The sequence below is a fragment of the Halyomorpha halys genome, unplaced genomic scaffold, assembly GCF_000696795.3.
Source record: "Halyomorpha halys isolate HHAL.00 unplaced genomic scaffold, Hhal_1.1 Scaffold1131.1, whole genome shotgun sequence".
NCBI classification, from domain to species: Eukaryota; Metazoa; Arthropoda; class Insecta; order Hemiptera; family Pentatomidae; genus Halyomorpha; species Halyomorpha halys.
Window position 1 is genome coordinate 107156 of NW_027112528.1, and position 20376 is coordinate 127531.

General features: G+C 34.6%; 1 protein-coding gene across 4 annotated transcripts in view; it reads left to right on the top strand.

Annotated features, from left to right (window-relative positions):
* The window catches only part of LOC106688461 (very low-density lipoprotein receptor), a 95555-nt gene extending 79951 nt beyond the window's left edge, over window positions 1–15604 (top strand). For 3 of the 4 annotated variants that reach the window (XM_067050348.1, XM_067050351.1, XM_067050349.1), the window contains 4 exons: window positions 11510–11566; window positions 12144–12232; window positions 13258–13401; window positions 15077–15604. In XM_067050348.1, coding sequence (XP_066906449.1) covers window positions 11510–11566; window positions 12144–12232; window positions 13258–13401; window positions 15077–15121 — 335 coding nt within the window. In that variant the 3' untranslated portion in view covers window positions 15122–15604. The remainder of the gene's footprint in view (window positions 1–11509; window positions 11567–12143; window positions 12233–13257; window positions 13402–15076) is intronic. The other variant, XM_067050350.1, reaches the window with a different exon arrangement.
* The last annotated feature ends 4772 nt before the right edge of the window (window positions 15605–20376 follow it).

Genomic DNA, 20376 nt, shown 5'->3' on the forward strand with positions numbered 1-20376 from the left:
TATATATATATGTATATATATAACTTACGAGCACTTGGACTGAAGACTTAATAAAAAAGTTAACAGAATTATAACACACGCTTACTAGAATGATACTGCATTTATTCTCTCTGTATTACTCCTATTATCAGTGCTTCTTCACATAGAGAGTTAGGATTAAGGTTGTATAGAGGCCTTGTCCTAACATAACTCCCCCCACCAGTTTATGCACATGCCTCATAAACTCCAAAAATATAAAAAACACAAAAATAAAGAAAAACTAACCTATGTACTGGGAATAAAAGAAAAAACTGAAAGATACACTTTTCAAAACGTGTATTGGCTTAAAAGATGTTGAACAGGATGCAGGACTAAGAGGAAGAGTAAAATTGTATTGGACTGCGAGAGGGACAATGGCGTAATAGCCCACTTCCGGTGACATAGGAAAAAAAAACTTTTCAAAACGTAAAATTAGCACACTCACTGCACAAAGAAAATAAAAATATCGCTTACTCCTGATTTCCTCACCATAAACTTAATAAAACACTAAAATCTTCTACATTTGTAAATATTTACAACTGTATACATCAACGTTATGTACAATAGACATTGTGACAATGCTTATATTTTACAGAAAGAGACAAAAAGCTGAAAAGAAAAAAAAAATTCTTTTGCCTTTGCAGAGATGATTTGGGTTCTTTAACACTCTCTTTATTTACAATATTATGCTCTCTAATTGTAATCACCTTGAATGATCCCTCATATCTTTGCGGCTCCTTACCCCTGTTGGAGCTCACTCTACGGTACATAATAGTTCCGATGTCAATTCTCCCCACTATGTCCGGTAAGCCAGCGTTATAGCGCGCCACGCATTTGGACTTTTCCTTCTCTGTCTTCCCCTTACCTTACCCCACGTTTTTCGGAAAGCCACCCGATTGCCGATAATTTCCTCCCGGTCAACTGTTGTGTTTATATAATCTCGCATGCGCCCTCGGAGACCAAAAAGAATTTCGACGGCAGAGAAACCTGTAACCGTGTGAACGGAGTGGTTGTAGGTCGCTGTCACTCTCACCATAGCTGCAACTGGTTCCAGGCCATTTACCAGTTGCTAAACCTCAGGTAATCACTTATAGTACTGTGGAGCCGCCCTATACCCCCCTACTTTTAGGATGAAATGGGGTGTTTAGATGACATTTAACCTCCAGGGCCTTCATTTCTTCCCTAACATTGGCGTTATCAAACTCCCAGCCTGCGTCCGACAAGATCCGCTCCGGGATTCCGTAAAACTGGAACCATACACTCAGAACTCCCAGCACCACCTCTGCTGATTTCTCTTGAATCAGGTTTGTCATGGCCGCTTTACTGAAAAAATCGAACACCGTAACCCACTTGTAGCATCTCCAGGTGAAGGTATCGATCTGCAAGTCTGCAAGAGGTGTGTTCGCGGTGGGCGTCTCCTCTTGTGTTGTCTTGGGTGGGAGTCTATCATACTTGGTGCTCAGGCATACGTCGCATTTCCCAATGGTTTCCTAAATAGTTTTCCACATCCACCATCAGAAGTACTTTCGACGAAGAAGTTGGTAGGTCTCGTTTAGACCGCGGTGATTGGTCTTCCCCTGATGGTACACCAGGGTGACCTCCTTCTGTGTTGCTCTTGAGGGTTTCCACCATCGTCCTACAAGGTTCGCTCCACGCCGAGTTGTTCCCGTCTTCAGAGTCGCCGAATCTTCTCTCATACCACTCCGTTCCCTACGTGTAAGTGGTAAGTCCTTCCTGCCTAGGATGCATCATTAAGCGCCCGACAAATTTGATCATCCCTGACCCCCGGTGTCAAACAGATAGTGGTTATCGATGTCCTCCCGTACATGATGAAATCCATCAACCCCGATGTTGTATTGGCTGAGGAGCTCCTTCCAGGGGGTCACTCTAGCCGAGGATTCCTTTAACTTCCCACTGAAGTGACCATAACTCCCAAAGTCATAGGGGTGAAAGAGTTCTACAGTCCAAACGATTCCTCATAGTTCTCTCTGCAGAGCACTATATCTCGTTTCTGTGTCGGTCAGTTGTCGGCTACCGTATGCCACCGGTCTTTCTCCGCCCTCACCCTCCTGTGAAAATAGAGCCCCAACGCATACTCGCTTGCGTCCGTAGTGATGGTAAAAGGGCGCTGAAAATCTGGGAATGCGAGCACCAGTTCCCGCTGAAGTGTCTCCATGCATTTCCTAATGTTCTCGACCATACCCGGTGTCACGACTACCTTATTGCTTTTTTTCAGTAGGTTATTTAAAGGTACCAGGTATTTTGCCATGGCGGCTACGAAACGCCTGTAATATTTTAGGGCACCTAATAACCTTACTTCACGTCTGTTGGAATCGCCTTCTTCCGGATCTTATTCAAGTCAGGCTGGTCTCCCTGTTTGAAAATAGTGTGCTCTAAAACATTTATTTGGGTTTGTCCCAGTATTGACTTCTACAGACAACTTCAACCCAAATTTTCTTACCGGTTAGAACACTGTATGCAAGTTGGACACATGCTCTTTCTCGGTTTTGCTGAACACTAAAAGATCGTCCATGTACACTTAGAGCATGAACTCATCGATTCCTCTTAAAAACTCGTCCATCAGCCGCTAAATCGTGATGGGGGCATTTTTCAGACCGAAAGGCATCCTTGTGAATTCATAATGCCTTGAATGTAAAGGTCGTTGTATGCTGGTCCTCCGGGTGCATTTTGATTTGGAGGTACTCGGCTTTCAAATCCAGGACTGATGAATTTCGCCCAACCTAGTCTTTCCAGGATATCTTCTATTCTTGGTATCAGATGCCTCTCGTCCACCGTATTGTCGTTGAGGCTTCGGTAATCAATCACCACCCTATAACGCTCTCCATTATCTCCTGGTGCGATTTTCTTCTGCACTGCCCACAGAGGGGTAATGTTGTAGGGTGACGTACTGTCAACAATGGTGCCCTGTTTCTTGAGGTTCTCCTATTCTTTTCGAATGTGCTGCCTCAATGCATACGGGTACAGCCTTTCTTTTATGTACGTCACTTTCTCCTGTTTCAAGGGGATTTCATGCCTGGTTTGTCCTGTCGCCCGCATAAAGTATCCCTCTTAAAAGAAAATATCTGAGTCTTCACTCTTAATTTCCATTCTCCAACTCCCCCCTCCCTGGATTGCACCTATCCTTTTCCTCCCCTCTAGGCGAAGTTCCTTCCAGCTATACCTCCACTTTCCTAACCGAATTCGCTATAGACCCTTGGTGTTTATAAACACCAAGCTTTTCCTAACAGATCACACCCCATAGTGGCCTGGTATTCGCGGGGCATCTTTTCCACGATGTGGACCCGTAATGTCTCTCCGTCTATTCCCCAACTACCTAATTCCATATCCGCCTCCCCTCTATTGTACAGGGCCCCCCATTAACTGACATTGACATACTTGAATATCTATCTGGAATTCTTTCTCTCCTCCGCACAGCTTCCTCAGCGCCTTCCGGCTCAGGATAGTATGGGAACTCCCAGTGTCGACCTTACGCCGTTCACTCTGATGATAGGCAGACCGCTGCTGTCACCTTTGATATTGTAAATCTCTAATGTGCGGTTGCCCCTCTCCTGGCACCCTTCTCAACTCTCTTGCCTTGATCTCCTTCCCTCACTCACTCGGCGCCATCTACTGCTTGGCGGTTTATTGCTCCGTCCTCCTCTTCCATCCCCTTCTGTTCCTGAGGCGTCTGATGTTTCACTAGAGGACTCACTAGGTCTATAGTTCTCTTGTTTTCTCTGCCGTATCCGTTGAAAATTTATTTCCATCGGTTCCCCTGGTCCCGTGTCTGCCCTTCTGTACGTATGTGGCCATCATAGCAGCACTCTAAGCACATAGGGCCACCAGTGCCCAGTTTCATAATGAAAACTAATAGTATTAGTTCAAAATACAAGTCTAGAAAGAACTTGGTAATTACTCTAATACTTATTTTTTCATGATCAGGATGACTATTAGTGATATTACAGGAATTAAAAAATACTCAAGTACAAGTTACTATTGTACAAGTCCGTGTAATTGAATTAAGATAAATCTACAAGACTAATAGCATTATTTTCTACTTTCTTATGAAACGGGGCCCTGGTGTCATAATTTTCCGCACCCATGGCACTTCCTGTCTTCCTTCTCTCCTCTATTGGGTATTCTGCCCTGGTTCGGTCGCCTTCTCTACCCGTACCTCTATCTTCACTATCCCTGGGTTCTTCCATGGTTGACGGATTCCTTGTGCGGTGGTACGGTACTCTGTTCCATCCTCCATCATCAACATCCATCCTTGCGTCCTCCACTCTAGCGCTCGCGTCGATCATCTCCTGAGCACATTCCACAAAAATGCAGTCCCGGGGTAAACCTTCCCTTTTATTTGTCTCCTTAGCCAAATGCACCTTCATTATTGAGTCGATGAAATTCATCATCCAACCGACTACACCCGCTCCAAGAGTCTCTCTCATCTTTTCTGTGGCCGGATTAAACTGGCCTAACTGCGTGGCTGCGTACCGTCTGTTAGACTGCCCGTGCTTTCTCCTCTCCCGCAGCATGTAGAAAATGTCTTCCTCTGGGGACCATCTGCCTCCTCCATAGGCCTTTTTTAACTTTCCTGCACTACTGGCCATGCTGTTTCCTCGTCTGCCTGAATATGGTTCAAAATATTTCGCTTAATCCGGCATATGAGTGCTGCCTTGAGGAAAATCGCGTCATTCTTGTTCAATAACTCCTTGGATGGCAACCTCTCCACGATGCGATCTCCACCTTTAATAAAGTGATTAACTCACCGATATCACCTCAGAACCGTTCCAGGTTTGAGATGGCTTTTTTAACATCCTAAGAGGTTGTTGTCCTCATTTTCATTTCAGAGAACATATTGGCGTTAGTAGCCGCGAGAGTGGTCTCTGGTAGCGGGGATAGCACCGGGACCGCAGCCTGGACAGCCAGGACTGCAGGAACTCCAATAGCCACCGGGATCTGTAGAACTGGCGGCCTCATTGCGGGCTGCGGGGAACCATCGCCATTAACCATCTTGGTCAGTAGAAAAAGAATTGACAATATAAGTGAAATAAAAGGAAAGAAAGCCGGAGGAAGGTACTGCGGGAGGACTCAATACAGAAGTGGAATGGACGGTGGGTAGCAAGCCAGAAGGGCGCTACTTTGAAAAAATTCTTCCCTACCGTCCCTTCCAGACTGAAGGCTAAATGGGTCATCCCAGACTATTGGGTCTCACAGATCCTAACAGGACACGGGGGGTTTCGGGGAAAGCTGCAGGGCTTTGGAAAGAACATCGACCCCCGGTTCCACACGTGCGGAGTTCCTGAACCAGCATAACACGTAATAGTGGATTGCTCCGCCATGGAAGGACACCGAGCCAGGCTCTTGAGAAAGACCAGGATTTTCGCCCTCGCCGAGTCGGACTTTCCCTGGTTGATGGAAGAAGAGAATTATCCCTTCTTCAGGGAGTTCATTTACGGATGGAAGGAGGTGGTGGGCCCAACACATTTCACAATGGGAAGGACTTGACCACCCAACATCGGCGAGCCACCAGAAGAAGATGAAGCTGACCCAGACTGAGACCAGGAGGGCTGGACCAGCCTGGTAACTGCAGGAGGCACCCAGACAAATGCGCACCAGAAGGGCCTACCGAACGGATGAAGATCATTGGGAGCAGTGGCATGCGCAATCCCAGCGCGAACTACCCCACTGCTCCCGCACCCCGTATGCCAGAAATGGCAAGGTTGGGGGATTTAAAAAAAAAAAAAAAAATGATGTTGGAACTGCCAGTGTCCACCAGGCACATCACTCCGGCTATCTCTATCATAGGCAGACCGCCGCTCTTCTCCCTCACGTTATAATTCAGCAGTGTGCTGTACTTTGCTGACAACCCCTTAGATGTCTCGCGTCTTCCTCTCTCCAGTCCCTTCCCTCCATTCTCCTCTGTTCCATCGTTTCCACCTTGTCCCCTGGACTGGCTCGGTTCCGTGGCTCTTCGACTTCTTCTTCGGTCTCTGATGCTCCTGATGCTTGCGTAGATTCATCTGAAGATCACTATGAACTTTGGGTTCTGCACTTACTAATGGAGACCAACCTTATGAATCGCATCTCTATTTGCGATTTGTTTCTCCAGCAACATGAAAAGGATCCGTTTTTATAGAGGCTTGTCACTAGAGAAGACGAAACTTGAATTTTGTATGAAAATAGACAATAAGCCTTCAACTGTAGCAAAGGTAAAATAGTTCTTTTATCCATTTTGTGGGACTTTTGTTTGGGATTAGGATGTTTTACTGCATTGTGCATACTCTCCAGCTCTTGCTCCATTTGATCATTACTTATTTCTATCCTAAATTGTCTTCATGATAAGCACTTTAAATCCACCAGCGAATTAAAAGTGCAGCTCCAGGATTATTTCTCGTCTAAAACACAACAATTTTGGAAAGAACGCCTAATGAGGCTTCTTGAGTAGTTGAAGAAAGTAATAGAGTAAAAGGGTTCTGACATAACAAAATAAATGATATCTTAAACAGTAAATATTTTGTAAAAATTTTGTTTCAAATTAGAAAAAGGAAAGATACCTATGGTACACCCTAATATTTAGTCATACTTCTATAGTATGTAGAATAACAATTTTTGTATTGTTGCCGGTTAGTTGGGTAGTGAATGGTCAGATGCATAATGCATTTAAGTCATTCAATAGCAGTCTATAATTATTAGCATTATTTAGAAATATTGGTTGTATTTTTATTGTTATAATTGTAGCCAGTACTTAATGTTGCTGTTGTATGATTATCAGGTGAAAATTCAATTTCAGATAGTTCATTAAATTTATTACTCATCGTCACTTTTAAAGGTGTAATTTCCTGATAGTATTTTCCCAGTTTTCTAACTGGTGAGTGTGGCTGTGGTGAATCTATAGATTCAAGATTTTTTTCTTCGAATTGCATTCATCTGTATGGTAGTCTACATCGATTTTATCATCAGAAAAGTGTTGGAGGTTTAGGTGAATCGCTTAATTCATAACTTAATTGCATTAATTATAAAATAAAATATGAAAAGAATAAAGAAAAAACAAAGATAAAGAATTAACACAGTAAAACACTAAAATGGAATCGCACTCAATGAAAGTCAGAAACAAACAAATTTTATTTTTAAAATCGTATTATTTAAAATATTTAAATTTATGATCCAAAACTACAAAATGTTCTAATAATATTAAAATTTATTAAATAAATGCTGTTTACAAATATAATGCATTAATATGAAAATTAATACATATAATAAGTCTATATTTCAAAGATATTTATGGATCACAAATAATTCATAAATTAAAATCATACTCCTTCCAAGTCCTAATTATACATATTATTTTTATACTCTAAAACAATAATATTTTCCTTTTATTATTGAAATTAGCCAACATTAACTCTTTTCTCCACAATACATAGTTGCCCATTTTCTTAAATTGATTTTCACCAGTGTCCATTAATTGTTTATGGCAAGAGTTAATATTTTTCTCTTTATTTTACTATAGCTGTAAAATATCAGTACAATATACAAGTGGCCCTCAACTTTTGCACATTCTACTTTCACACATTTTTAAAGATTCAACTGTTTAATCCTCTGCAATCGAATGCCACCTTCTCTGATCGCTGAGGATTACAATGTTGTTCGGATCAAGAGAACAAAACAGTTTCAGTCTACCATTAGGGCGTGCATCAACCTTTTGTATCTTTTTCTAAACTATTTGTTTAATTTTTTATATTTTGTCCTTGTTGGGAGTATTTCGTATGTGAAAACCGACCTCTTCCCCAGAGGGTAATGTTCGCTGGTTCGAGATAAAATAAACAAAAAAAATAACGGAGGACCTGAAATAAATATCACATAAAAAAAAAATAAATAATAATTGAGAAAATGAAATAATAAAAAAATAACTTTCCAAGTGATACAAAAATTTAATTAATTAAAATATAAACAAAAAAATGAACTGTTATGTTGTTACAAAAAAAAAGATAGTGAATCGTGGAGTAAAAAGAATAAACATATTTTGATACATATATAAACAAAAAAAATTCTATTTACACTAGAAATAATAAGTTAGTTAAAGCCAAAAAAAAAAAAAAAGAAAATATGAAACTCGAAGGAAGGAAAGAAAAACACTCACAGATGGGCGTGGGGTCGATATGCGCATATCATAACATCACAAGTCTAGAGTTGGTTGACCAGGATGACCGCTGGTGAGCTGGTGAGAGAGAGGTTACCGGGCAACCCGACGACTCCAAAAAACTGTAGACTGAACAGTGGTGACTGCCGGTGAGTCGGTGAAAAGGTTCCAATAGCTCCAACAAACAAGAGTCCACAAACAATGGCGGTGGAGCGTCCGTGAAGCAGTGCGTCTCTCCTTACGCCGTGCCAAAGCCAACTAACATCGCTCCAGTCCTGCCTAAATCTTCACTCCCAACTGCCTCATCCGCGGTTATGCAGGAACTGGCCCCACTGCCTTCGGTATTGTTCCGCACGTGTTACACCTCCGCAATGTATTTATAAACGTAGAACCTCCTTATATCCCTTATTTTTATTTACAAAATTAAAATTACTTATAGTTAAAAAAAAATAAATGAATAAACATAAACTTACAACTAACAAAATTAAAAGTCACTTGGAAAGTTGCCAAAAAAATTAACCTAAACAGAAATCAAAAATTTTGGGCTTTAACAGTCCTTATAAATTAATAAACACGAGAAAGAAATGGTAAAACTGCAGTGTTGATACGAACAAAAAGAAATTAAGGACTCAAAAATTTCATACGATTGATACAAAGATGGAAATGATTAAACGTTCTGAAAACAGTCACTCTTTGATCAATCAAATGAGAACGACACAGTTTGTTATAGAAATCTTTATCAAGAAAAGAAAAAAATGGCTGGTAGTCAACTAACTCTTGACAACTTTATAAAGGAGACACCCGAAAAACACGACTTTTTAACTTCATTATGTATACATATTGATAGATAAATACTTTAAAACAGTTTTTGGTGCATATTTTTTTACATCCCTCTACTTTCGAACTCACAACATTCGCACACACTTTCAGGATCCAATTATTTGCGAAAGTTGAGGACCTACTGTATATATTGATTTTCATTTATTTTATTGATCTTATCTCAATAAAATAGTAACTATTGATGAGATCACTGAATGCTCCAAATCTCCCCAGTTTACCTCACAACCTTGTCACCCCTTGGAGTTAATGATAAGATATACTTGTAGAATGTGTTTTTGAACTCTCTGAACATTATTCTTTCTTTAAATATCTCCAACACCTTGCCCAAATATCATTGTGCCACACCAAGGCTTATTATTTCTGTAATACTATATCTTAAGCTCTTGATCTTAACTTCAAGGAAGATATCCCTAGAAAACTCTGTTAGCACCAAAATCTGCACTCATTATTCATTTGTTTATTGAAAAGCTAAACCTTTAATTAATTAACACCTTTATTTTGAATTTTCATCTGATTCTTCACTTAACTCTGTTCCTTCAACTCCATTTGACCCAAATGATTTTTATTTCCACAATGTTATTTCTGATAGCCTCCTTACTTCTGTCATCAAGTCCAGAAATAACAATAGGGTCATCATTCTGGGGAAGGATTCGGAGAGTGTCATTCTCACCTCCCACCCAAAAAAAAAAATTGGTAAAAACCTGTAAAGTTGAGGACTTTGTGATTTGTGAACATGGGCGTACTCAGGGGGCAGCTACCCCCATAGAAATAAAAAAAAAAATTAATTATTTTTTTCAAGCAAATACTTATAATTATAATAACTAATAAATTAATGTGACAATTATAGATAATTATCTTAAAATTTTGGTTTCAATTATCTTATCGGTGCTAAATATCACAACCTGATTGACTATGGCTTACCTCCTCCTTGTTTTGATCTTGGGTACACCTTTGTTTGTGAACCTACTTCTAACTGGATAATATGAGGTAAAGATTATTCAAGTACCCAAAATTGCTTATAACACTATTTAGAGAGATTTCTTCTCTAAAAATATTAAGGAAAACACTGAATGTCTGGGAATACTCCTCCAGTAAGTTAAAAATGATGGGGAAATTTTAGATTTTTCCCTTTTTAATCAGTTTTTGTAAATCCCCTGACTAATAACTATTGTTCTAACATAATTCTTGGAATCATTATACAACTCTGTCTTTCAACATTCTTCCTATCCTTCTTTTATACCTCTTGTGTTCCCCAGAGACCTTCACTTTCACCAACCCTCTTCTCTATCAACATTATTAACCTTCCTGTTCTATTCCCCACACATAATACAACTTATACACAGATAAACTTATTCCTGCAACCTACTGACAGGCTCCAGGAAACTTATAAGACCCAAGACATAATCCTGGGCAGGAAACAATAATTTAAGGCTGAACATAAAGAAAACCACCGTCTTCATTAGCTCAGAACAATTTTTTTTCTTAATATTCCTTATTTTTCCTAGCCATTTTTGTTGCGACTTTTTTTTTTCAAAGGCATAAAACCTAATCATATTTCTGAGATTATATGATTCCATAGCTCTAAATATCCAACAACTTCCAGTATCCTCATTTATCCTTCCTTCCTCCCTCACACAAATTGACTATGGTTGCCTGGTCTATAGAAGGCTGTCAAGTGAGCATAAGATAAGACTGCAGACTTCCTAATTTTTGCATTAGTTTCTTCTTCTGGGTCCAAAAAGAATTTCATGCGGTATTCTGAAATACCGCTATTTATCTTATTTTCTACCAGTAATACTTTCTTGGTATCATTCTATGTACCAGATCTTCTCCTCCTGCTATATACTCTTTGAACACAAGATTCCATCCTAGAATCACTTATTCATCCTAGAATCACAGCAAATCTTTTATTATTGAAGCTACTTCGGTCTGAAATTTTTTTACCGATTACTATTGGTCAGTTCTTCCCTATTTTTTCCTTCAAATACCAGTCATTTCTTCACCTTCTGAATAATTAAACTACCATATTGATATAAACAGTATCAATTTATGTTAACAACAATTATATTTATATTGCTAAGTACACATTATAAATAAACCCTGACAAATCAGCATATAGTTTGTGTAATATTTATTCTTGGGCATTTTTTACCAAAATTGAATTCATTTTTCAGTCATTCATGCATTTGTTATTTAGTAACACAGACCTTGTTGGCCTTCAGTAACCTATTTAGCTTAGAGTGTTCTATGTCAAACAATAGTAAGTTGCAACCACAAAATCATAGCCACACTTGCATGTGGAAGGGAGATTTATATATTTTTAAAAATTAAAATGAAGTATATATTCATACTTATATAAGTAATACAATATAAGTAATTATATAATATACATGCAATTACATTATATTTAACTATATGATGCTGTGTATTTAGAAACCCAATTTATTTGGGCAGCATTGCATTTTAATAAAGCTTTCCCTCTCTATTTTTATATTTATTTTTTTTTTTAAGAAAACTCAACTGATGCCGTGAAACTTCCTCCAACAGTTGTATCTTCTCCAAAAATTTGTAAGTAAAAAAGTACTGCAAGAAAAGAAAATATGCAAATTTTAACACAACCCATATTTAAATCATTTTCTGTAAGAAAAATATTGTTTTAAAATTTTTATTTTAGCAGGTAATGTTTAATAAAATTATATGAAGTCAAATTCTCAAATTATTTATAATTAGTAAATTTAGGAATACACTAATCAATGAATCTATGAATGAACATTATTCTTCATAAATATACTATAAATAATAACATTTTTATTGATTAGTTTATAGTTGATTATTATTTCAAAAATTTTGAAGATTTTCTTGACTTTTGACTCCCATAAGATTGATCTCTTGCTAATGTAGCTAGCTGTTCATGGTAGTTAAGCATTCATGATTGTGTTTAGACCTTTTGGGTTCCTACTTTAAAATGTTTCAGAATCTCAGTGTTATGACAGTAAGAATTATGCTCTTGCTAGTAAATTTATCATTTCTAAGGCTCATCAACTACAGATTTTATAAAATTACTCATTGCATATATTGATAGTGACGTAATTATAATCTCTTACAATACATCAAATTATTCACTATAAACAATTTTATTTTACAGCAAGACCATTTTCTGCAGAATATAGCAATGTCCCTGTCCTTGCTATTGTGGTCTTGAGTATTGCTTTCTTCGTTGTATTTTCTTCATTAGTAAGTGTGCTACAATTTTTAATTTTTAATTATACATTATATTACAGGGATTTTGGGTTTGACAGGCAAAAATACCTGGCCAATCTTTATTGATAGGCACATTTTCATAAAATTTTGATTATGAACCATAGATACCAGAAAAAATAATATTAATTGATTACTTAAAGAAAAGGTTTAATCAATCTATGGCTTTTTGAAAATAATAATTAATGATTTTAAAAATACTATGTGATGATTTGTATTCCTCAGTATCAGCATTTTCAAACCATCAATTGTTATTGACACTAGCATTAGTATTAAAAAATCATAAAATATTATTATTTTTATGTTGCTAAAAACTGTATAGAACAATTGATTCTGTTGGTGATAGCATTAATAATTAATCTTAAATATATATTTATACATGTATGTATTGAATTAAATTTAATTTTGATTCCCTTAAGCATTAATAAAAAAAAAAAATTTCTTAAAGGTGTAAATAAAATATTTATGTGCTCCAGTATGATGTACAGAAGAGAAAATAAGCTTAGTATGAATTTGTAATTCATCCTCAACTTATTTTGAGTTCTAAATGTCAGATCATTCCTTCCATTCTCTAAGAACTGTACAGTTATAGAATGAGCTCAGTAAAAAAGAAAGTGATGCTAGCTGTTACATATCAGATTAAAACGTATTAAGACACCAATTCATTAATGGAAGATAATGGTTACGTTGAAATAATTAGATGCTCAAATCAAAATTCTAATAAAAGTAGTTGGAAAATTAAATTCAATCAATTTATGGATACAATTTAAAGTATGCAATAAAAATGCTAAAAAATTCAATTTTTAACAACTATTTCTATGAGAATAGTAGCTAATAATTTTTAACTAGATTTATATCAGATATAAACTATCTATATTAGTTATATCTATGTGATATACTATTTAAATGTTAAATTTAGTCGTAGGAGTGAAATGTGAGTTTTACCTGAAAAAATATAAATACTTATTTTATATATACTTACAGTTATTATTAATTTGCAGATAACACTTTATGTGTATCGGAACTTTTTAAACAAGAACACTAGTGTTAATTTTGATAATCCTGTTTACCGAAAAACAACTGAAGACAATTTTTTTCTCGCCAAGTCTCATTCACAACCTGGATGTACCACATTAACTGATGCAGTAAGTATTGAAAACTTTTATTTGAGTTTCACCAACTCGTGTATGTTTTTACATTTACTATAACATTTAATATTTTATTAATATTACTGTTTATAATAAATCACACATTTGGGATGTAGATACCATCCCAATAGTTTGGGAAAATGCGTACCATTGAGATCATTTTAGAAGAAGAAAAATAAGGGAAGAAGCAACATAATTGGAAAATCCCTTCTCATTATGCTATTCCCATTAGATTCTCTAATTTATGGGGGGAGGGAGGGAGAGTAAATTTGTATAAAATTACTGTCCAGCAAATGAGGGTTGAAAATCACCTATTGCATTTTTGTACTCAACCACCCCAGTTCATTCCATTTAAAATCATGTTACTTAGTTGATAGTAGGAAGTAAGATTTTGACAACTCAATGTGAGTCTATACTGATTATGATAATTGATTTGATCAAAGACTTAAACACTGACAATAAATATTGGAAATTAAACACTAACGAATTATAATATAGCCTATGATCTCGAAAAAAATGTTGGCAAGGGTCAAATTAATAGTTTATTCAAGGTTATACAAATGGTATAGGCATTAATTAAATTGTTTACAAGTAAAATGTCTGGTTCCTAATATAATTCTACCCAAATAGTTTTGGTAATAGATGTAAATGATACTCATTAAATCTTATTTTAAATGTGAGATATCATGCTGACTAATTGATGATTTGTTCTTATTACTACATAATATAGTCTTTTATAGCATTTATTTTATCTATGGTTTACAATTCAATAAATGCCATAATTTAGAAAAAAAAAAAATAGAATACCTCTTAATTACAGAAAATAATGAAGTTGTTATCTCAGCACAAATGTTCAACCTCATTCCGTAACCTTACTACATAAAAATTTGTTTTAAAATACTTTATCTCAAACAACACTTCTTCAATTTTTAAAGCATCTCCAAGCTGAACCACCGTCCCTATCTCTGAAAAAAAAGATGTCATGTTTCCTTGATATTTTAAATCCCTTACTGACCCTACTTTCTAATGTTCTTCTAAAAAAAAAACAACTTTAAATTCTGCTTTTAATCCATAAATATGCCACTTGGCAATTATGTTTACCATTTGATTCACCCCTCTTTTTCCTCACTTCTCCAAGGGAGTGTTGATTATGTCTCCCACATCCCTTTGTCATTATCTGACCTTGTTATGCTTTTTTTTGACCAGTTCTTATATTATATTTTTTACTTTACTATTTTCGTATATCTGTTGACTGTGAATCAACTCTAGGGTAGATGATCATACTTCCCTACATCATTTTCTAGCCTTGATTTGATTCAGGTTAATTAAGAGTGGCAGATCCAGGAATTTTATGAGTGTGGAACACACCTGCATATCAGGTCAATTTTTTAAATACAACTGATAATTTTGACCAAAAAATATAAAATACAATTTATTTTTCAATCAAGGACATAATAATAGAGGTATTTGTTGTATTTACATGTAATACAAAGAAATTGAAAAAAAAAATGTTATCTTTCACAAGGAATGCGCGCTCGCTCTTCTCCTTCTTTACCCTCCCCCCTCCTTCATCTGGATCTGCTATTTGTTAACACTGTTTATAGAATTATAAAATTAATTTTAATATATTGCTATTAAAATATAACCAATATTGTATCTACATATTTTTTAGGTTCAAAGGCCACTAACTAGTGATGCTGAGACTGAGAGTGTGTAATTATATCTCATTGATAAAACTGAGTGCATATGTTTTGATTTTACAATGATATAATTGATAGAACATACAAAATAAAAAAGTCACAAGAAAACATTAGCAATTGAATAGAGTATTGAATAGTACATGATAATGTAACTAGTTATTAAGCCCATTAGATCAATAAGATAAAAGGCTATACTTTTATTTGACTGTGATACTAAAACTTTATGTGATAAATTGGTCATAATGATGAAGCAGATTAAATAAATCATAATATCTACCATGATGATTGTAAACATACAAATAAAATTGCTGTTATACAATAGGATGTATATATTTTTTATTAATATTATTTTTGTATATTTGATGATAGAAATGGAAGCAATAGTTGATCATTAAACCATTATGAAGCTAGACTATTTAACAAATTTAATTTTAAATGTTAAAAAGTATATATTGTAGAAATATTGTATATTAAGGGGTTATTGTATTTTTATATATTTATTTATTTATAATAAAACTTTTTGGTCAAAATATTTTTATTAATTTATATACCACCTTTTTTTCTTTAAGAAGAATAAAATAGAAAAATAATAGAGAACTTTTTCCTATTAACATATTCCATAGCATACTTTATACAAATACACAATAGTTAAATACTGCCTGTTAGAGAGATTTTCTATTGCTTATTTATCTATAATAAAATATAATAATATAAAATCTCAATGTCACTGTTTTCTATCATTATATATTCACCTAAATATATTTTTCTTATACGAATGTAAAATGGAACATCTGCCTATTAAGTGGAACATATTTTCATCATCCTTACTATTACACATAGTACATGAATATATTTTGGAAAATAGTTCATTATTATTCTGGGACTAAGTCCCTAAATCAATAATTTTAGATACAGAAAAAACTAAATACATTAAAAAAACAAAACATTTTTACAATATTTACAAATTATAAATGCTAATATATGTATATATAGTTGACCGTAAAAATTGATATATAAGAAGATGGTCAGGGTTGCGGTCAAAAGTTTGTTTCTCTTTTGACCGCAACCCTGACCATCTTCTTATATATAAATAAATGCTAATGTTTAATATTAATATTATCAAAGCTATTAGAATATTGATTCAGTTTGGAGTAGCAAAAGATGGTTAAACAGAAGGGTTATAAACAAGGGAATGGTTGATACATTATGAATGGTAAAGGGAATGGAGTTCCAGTGAAAGGCAGCTCGGGTAAAAAAATATTTCTCAAGCATAGCAGTTTGGAGAGGTGGAGGGTAGATGTCAGATAAACTGGACCTGGTAGTGAGGGACTGGTCTGAGAATTTGAAATACAGGTTTAGTACGATTTTCCTTAGTCCTGGAGTGCTGGGTACTAATTACTTGGTATAGAAAGGAAGCTAGGAAATACTGGCATCGGAAGGATGGATAGAGCCATTTCCACTCAGCGTAATACTGGATTATGTGTGGACCTCTGGTGTTCCCAAAAATAAATCGTACTGAGCAATTCATAAGGTGTTTAAGTTTACCTTCGAGTAAACATGAGAGTCCACTGTATACCAGGAAGCCATAGTCAAAGAGGGGAAAACAAGAGAGGAAACTAAGAGTTGACGGGTTTTAAGTGGAAGGAGATAACTGATTTTATTTAACTGCTTCAGATGATACCGGGAACGGTGGATGGCGTGCGTAAGGTCATTGATAAAGATGGAGAAAACAGTAGGAGATAGAGAGGTAACTTAAGGCACACCTCTAGACAGAGGTAGGGAGCTAGAAGGGGAATTATAAGGAATAAACACATATTGAAGTGTCTGGTAAGGAAGGATTGGAACTATTGAAGAACATTAAATGACTAAGAGAGACAGTGAAGTAATGAAAGGAGGATATTATGGTCGACGGAATTGAAGGTTTTGGAAAAATTGAAAACAATAAGTATGGTGAGTTTCTACTGCTATGTAAGGTCTTGAGAGATTATAATAAGAGCAGACTGAGTGGATTTACCTGGCCGGAAACCAGACTAAAGGTGATGTAAAAGGTTATTTTGCTCAAGACACTGCAATAGTTGGATTGAACTATAAGCTCTAAAGGTTGGGATAGGTTTGATAATATAGAAATAGGGAGGAAATCATTTGGGGTTTCTGGATTAGAGGCTTTCCTCAATAGACTGACTTTTACGATTTTCCAGGAAGAAGGTGGAACTTTGTAGGGAGAAGTTATAGATGTGATTGAGTGGAGGAAGAATAGAAGACAATGAGGCTTTAGTCAATTTAACTGTGATATTATCAAGTCTGTAGTCATTGGTATGGGATTTTTGAATGGTGTTAAGGATGTCTTCATAGTACAAGAGCTGGGAAGAAAAAAAGGCAGTTATCTCACCCCAATTTTTGATTACTTTAATGAAAACTAGGTATAATTACTAATCAAAATTGATGAGTCTGCCAAGTATAGGTAGGGGAAATAAAAAATGCAGCTGTTTCAAAATCTTAAAAAACATTAATTTTTCATTCGGAGCTCTATATTTTAAAAACTAACAACAATTATGTTCAATAGTTGTCGAGATATAGCTTTTTAAAAAGCATAATTTCTTAAAAATCTACTGAAAGATTAGTAGTTAGTTAATTTATTTTGAGAAATATATATCTCAGAAACTATGAGACGTACAGATGTCTATTAGCACTCAAATTAAAGCTAGTTTAATGGACTATAATGAAGTTTATGACCTTTACCTTCGTAGGAATAGTAGTTTTCATGATATTTGCTAAAATAAATTGATTTATAGTTGTTCGGACAATAAGTTTAATATATGAAAAACTTCATTTCAGAAACCATTGGACGTACAGATGTCTGCCAGCGCTCTAATTAAAGCTAGTTAAATTTACTACAAAATAGTTAATTATTTTAAAAATAAATAATTTAAATTCTATCCATTATAGTCTCAAAACCTTTTATTTATCTTATAAGTCCGACGTTATAATGAAATTATATAATTTCAAAGTTGTATTAAGTAGATTGTCCCTGAAGATGGCCGGATTGGCCGAAACGTCGGACTTTTAAGAGAAATAAAAGGTTTTGAGACTATAATGGATAGAATTTAAATTATTTATTTTTAAAAAAATTTACCAGTCTCAAGAAAATATTACGAATATAAATTAAATAATTATGTTTATCTTTGTAGGAGTAGTAGGTTTTGTGATATTTGACAAAATAAACTCACAAAATGTTAATTTCTGGTTGTTCGTATAAAATGTTGGTTTTTTGAAAAAATATATCTCTAGATCCATAAGACGCACATATGTCAGCCAACACTCAAAATAAAGGAAATTTAACTTTCTCTAAAGTAGTTTATGGCACTTATCTTCGTAGGGGTAGTAGTTTTTATGATATTTAGATGTGAATATAAATTTGTCCGAACAACTATAAATCAATTTATTTTAGCAAATTTCATGTAAACTATTACTCCTACGAAGATAAACATCATAAACTACTTTATAGCTCATTAAACTAGCTTTAATTTGAGTGCTAATAGATATTTGTATGTCGAATGGTTTTTGAGATATAATTTTTTCAAAATAAATTCACTAACTACTGATCTTTCAGTACGTCCCGTACAACATTTTTCTGAAACGTTGCTTTTTAAAAAGCTATATCTCGAAAAATATTTAACGTAAATAACTCTATTAGGGCTCATATTTTAGCAAATTTACTATTCTTTAAAAGACTAATTTACTATTCTTAGGTTTTCTTTTGTTGTTCCTACTTTTTAAGATATAGAGCTCCGAATGAAATTTTTTTTTTTTTATTGCTTTGAAACAACCACCATTTTTTATTCCCCCTACCTATACTTGACAGACTCATCAATTTTGGCTAGTAATTATATATAGTTTTCATTAAAGTAATCAAAAATTGGGATGAGATAACTGCCTTTTTTCTCCTCTTGGGCTCTTGTACTATCAGTGTTTTACTTATGAGGAGAAGATGGCTGGGGGTGCAGTCTGAGAAGAACATAAATAAGTTAAAAAGTTATTTATTAGTGCCAACGTTTGGGCCAGAATTTCTAGCCTTCATCAGGGCTAAGAAAAAACAACAAGATAACAACGAATGAATAAAGGATATATAAAATTATTAGAAAATAACGAACATATGGATACATAAACAGTGCTAACAGATATGAGTAGTTCAAATGTTATAAGAAGATAAAGACTGTATGAGAAAAGTAATATTAAAATTAAATAAGAAGAACTAATAATTAATAGAATAAATATGAAAATCAAGTAAGTAAATATAAGTACAACAAGAAAATAATTAAAAATAATGTAGTGAAAGAAGTGGGAAATAAAACGTACATAGGTAATTAAATATGTAAGTAAAATTACAGGATTAAGGAAATAATAATACAAAGTTATATAATCCAAAAGAACTAAGAAATATGAATATTTTAATTTAATAATAATAATTTAAAAATTAAAGTTTTGGAAAAACAATGAGAAAGAAAATATATGTAAGTAAAACACTAGAATAAATAAATAAAATACAATGTTAAGTTGTTGTTCGTTAGGGTTTTGGGGTAAAACCCAATGGTCATCAACACTCATTATCTCTATTTTATTTTCCTTTAGTAACTATAGAGAGAAGAGTAACAAAGAGAAGAGGTTAGTTAAAGTGTTGTGAATATTTTCGTTACTTTTCAATAAAATAAAATTATTTTTGTTCCTGTTCTTTGTAGTTTGTTTCTTGGCCCAGGTAACACGCAACAATATTTTTTCCATGACTTCACCTAACTTTGTTTGAATATATTTCATCATAATGTCCACCTTTTTATATTCTATAAAGTATTCAGACATCATAAAATTTTGGAATTTTTTTTTATGCCTTACGACGTTCTTTAATATATTTCCTACATTTATCTTAAACCAAGCGACAAGCGGTCTTATTGGGGATCCTGAAATCATCGGTAATGATGCCTTTGCAGCTTTTATAATGAAATTAGTAAGGGCTTCACAACCTCTATCAGTGACCATATATGATAAATGAATTTGTAGTGGAGAGGCCGGGGGCGTAAAAAGTGTCAAATCAGCTTTTTTAGCACCCCTTTCGGCTTGGTATGTGTAGGATACATGTTTTTAAATTTTATATAAAGTGGGAAATGGTTACTCCGTACAAATCAGTAACCACGGTTATTGGTACACCAAATTGGCAGATCCAATTAGTATAGAATGTCGTGGTTACATCTTCTGCAGTAATGCTTCGGAGTGATATTAC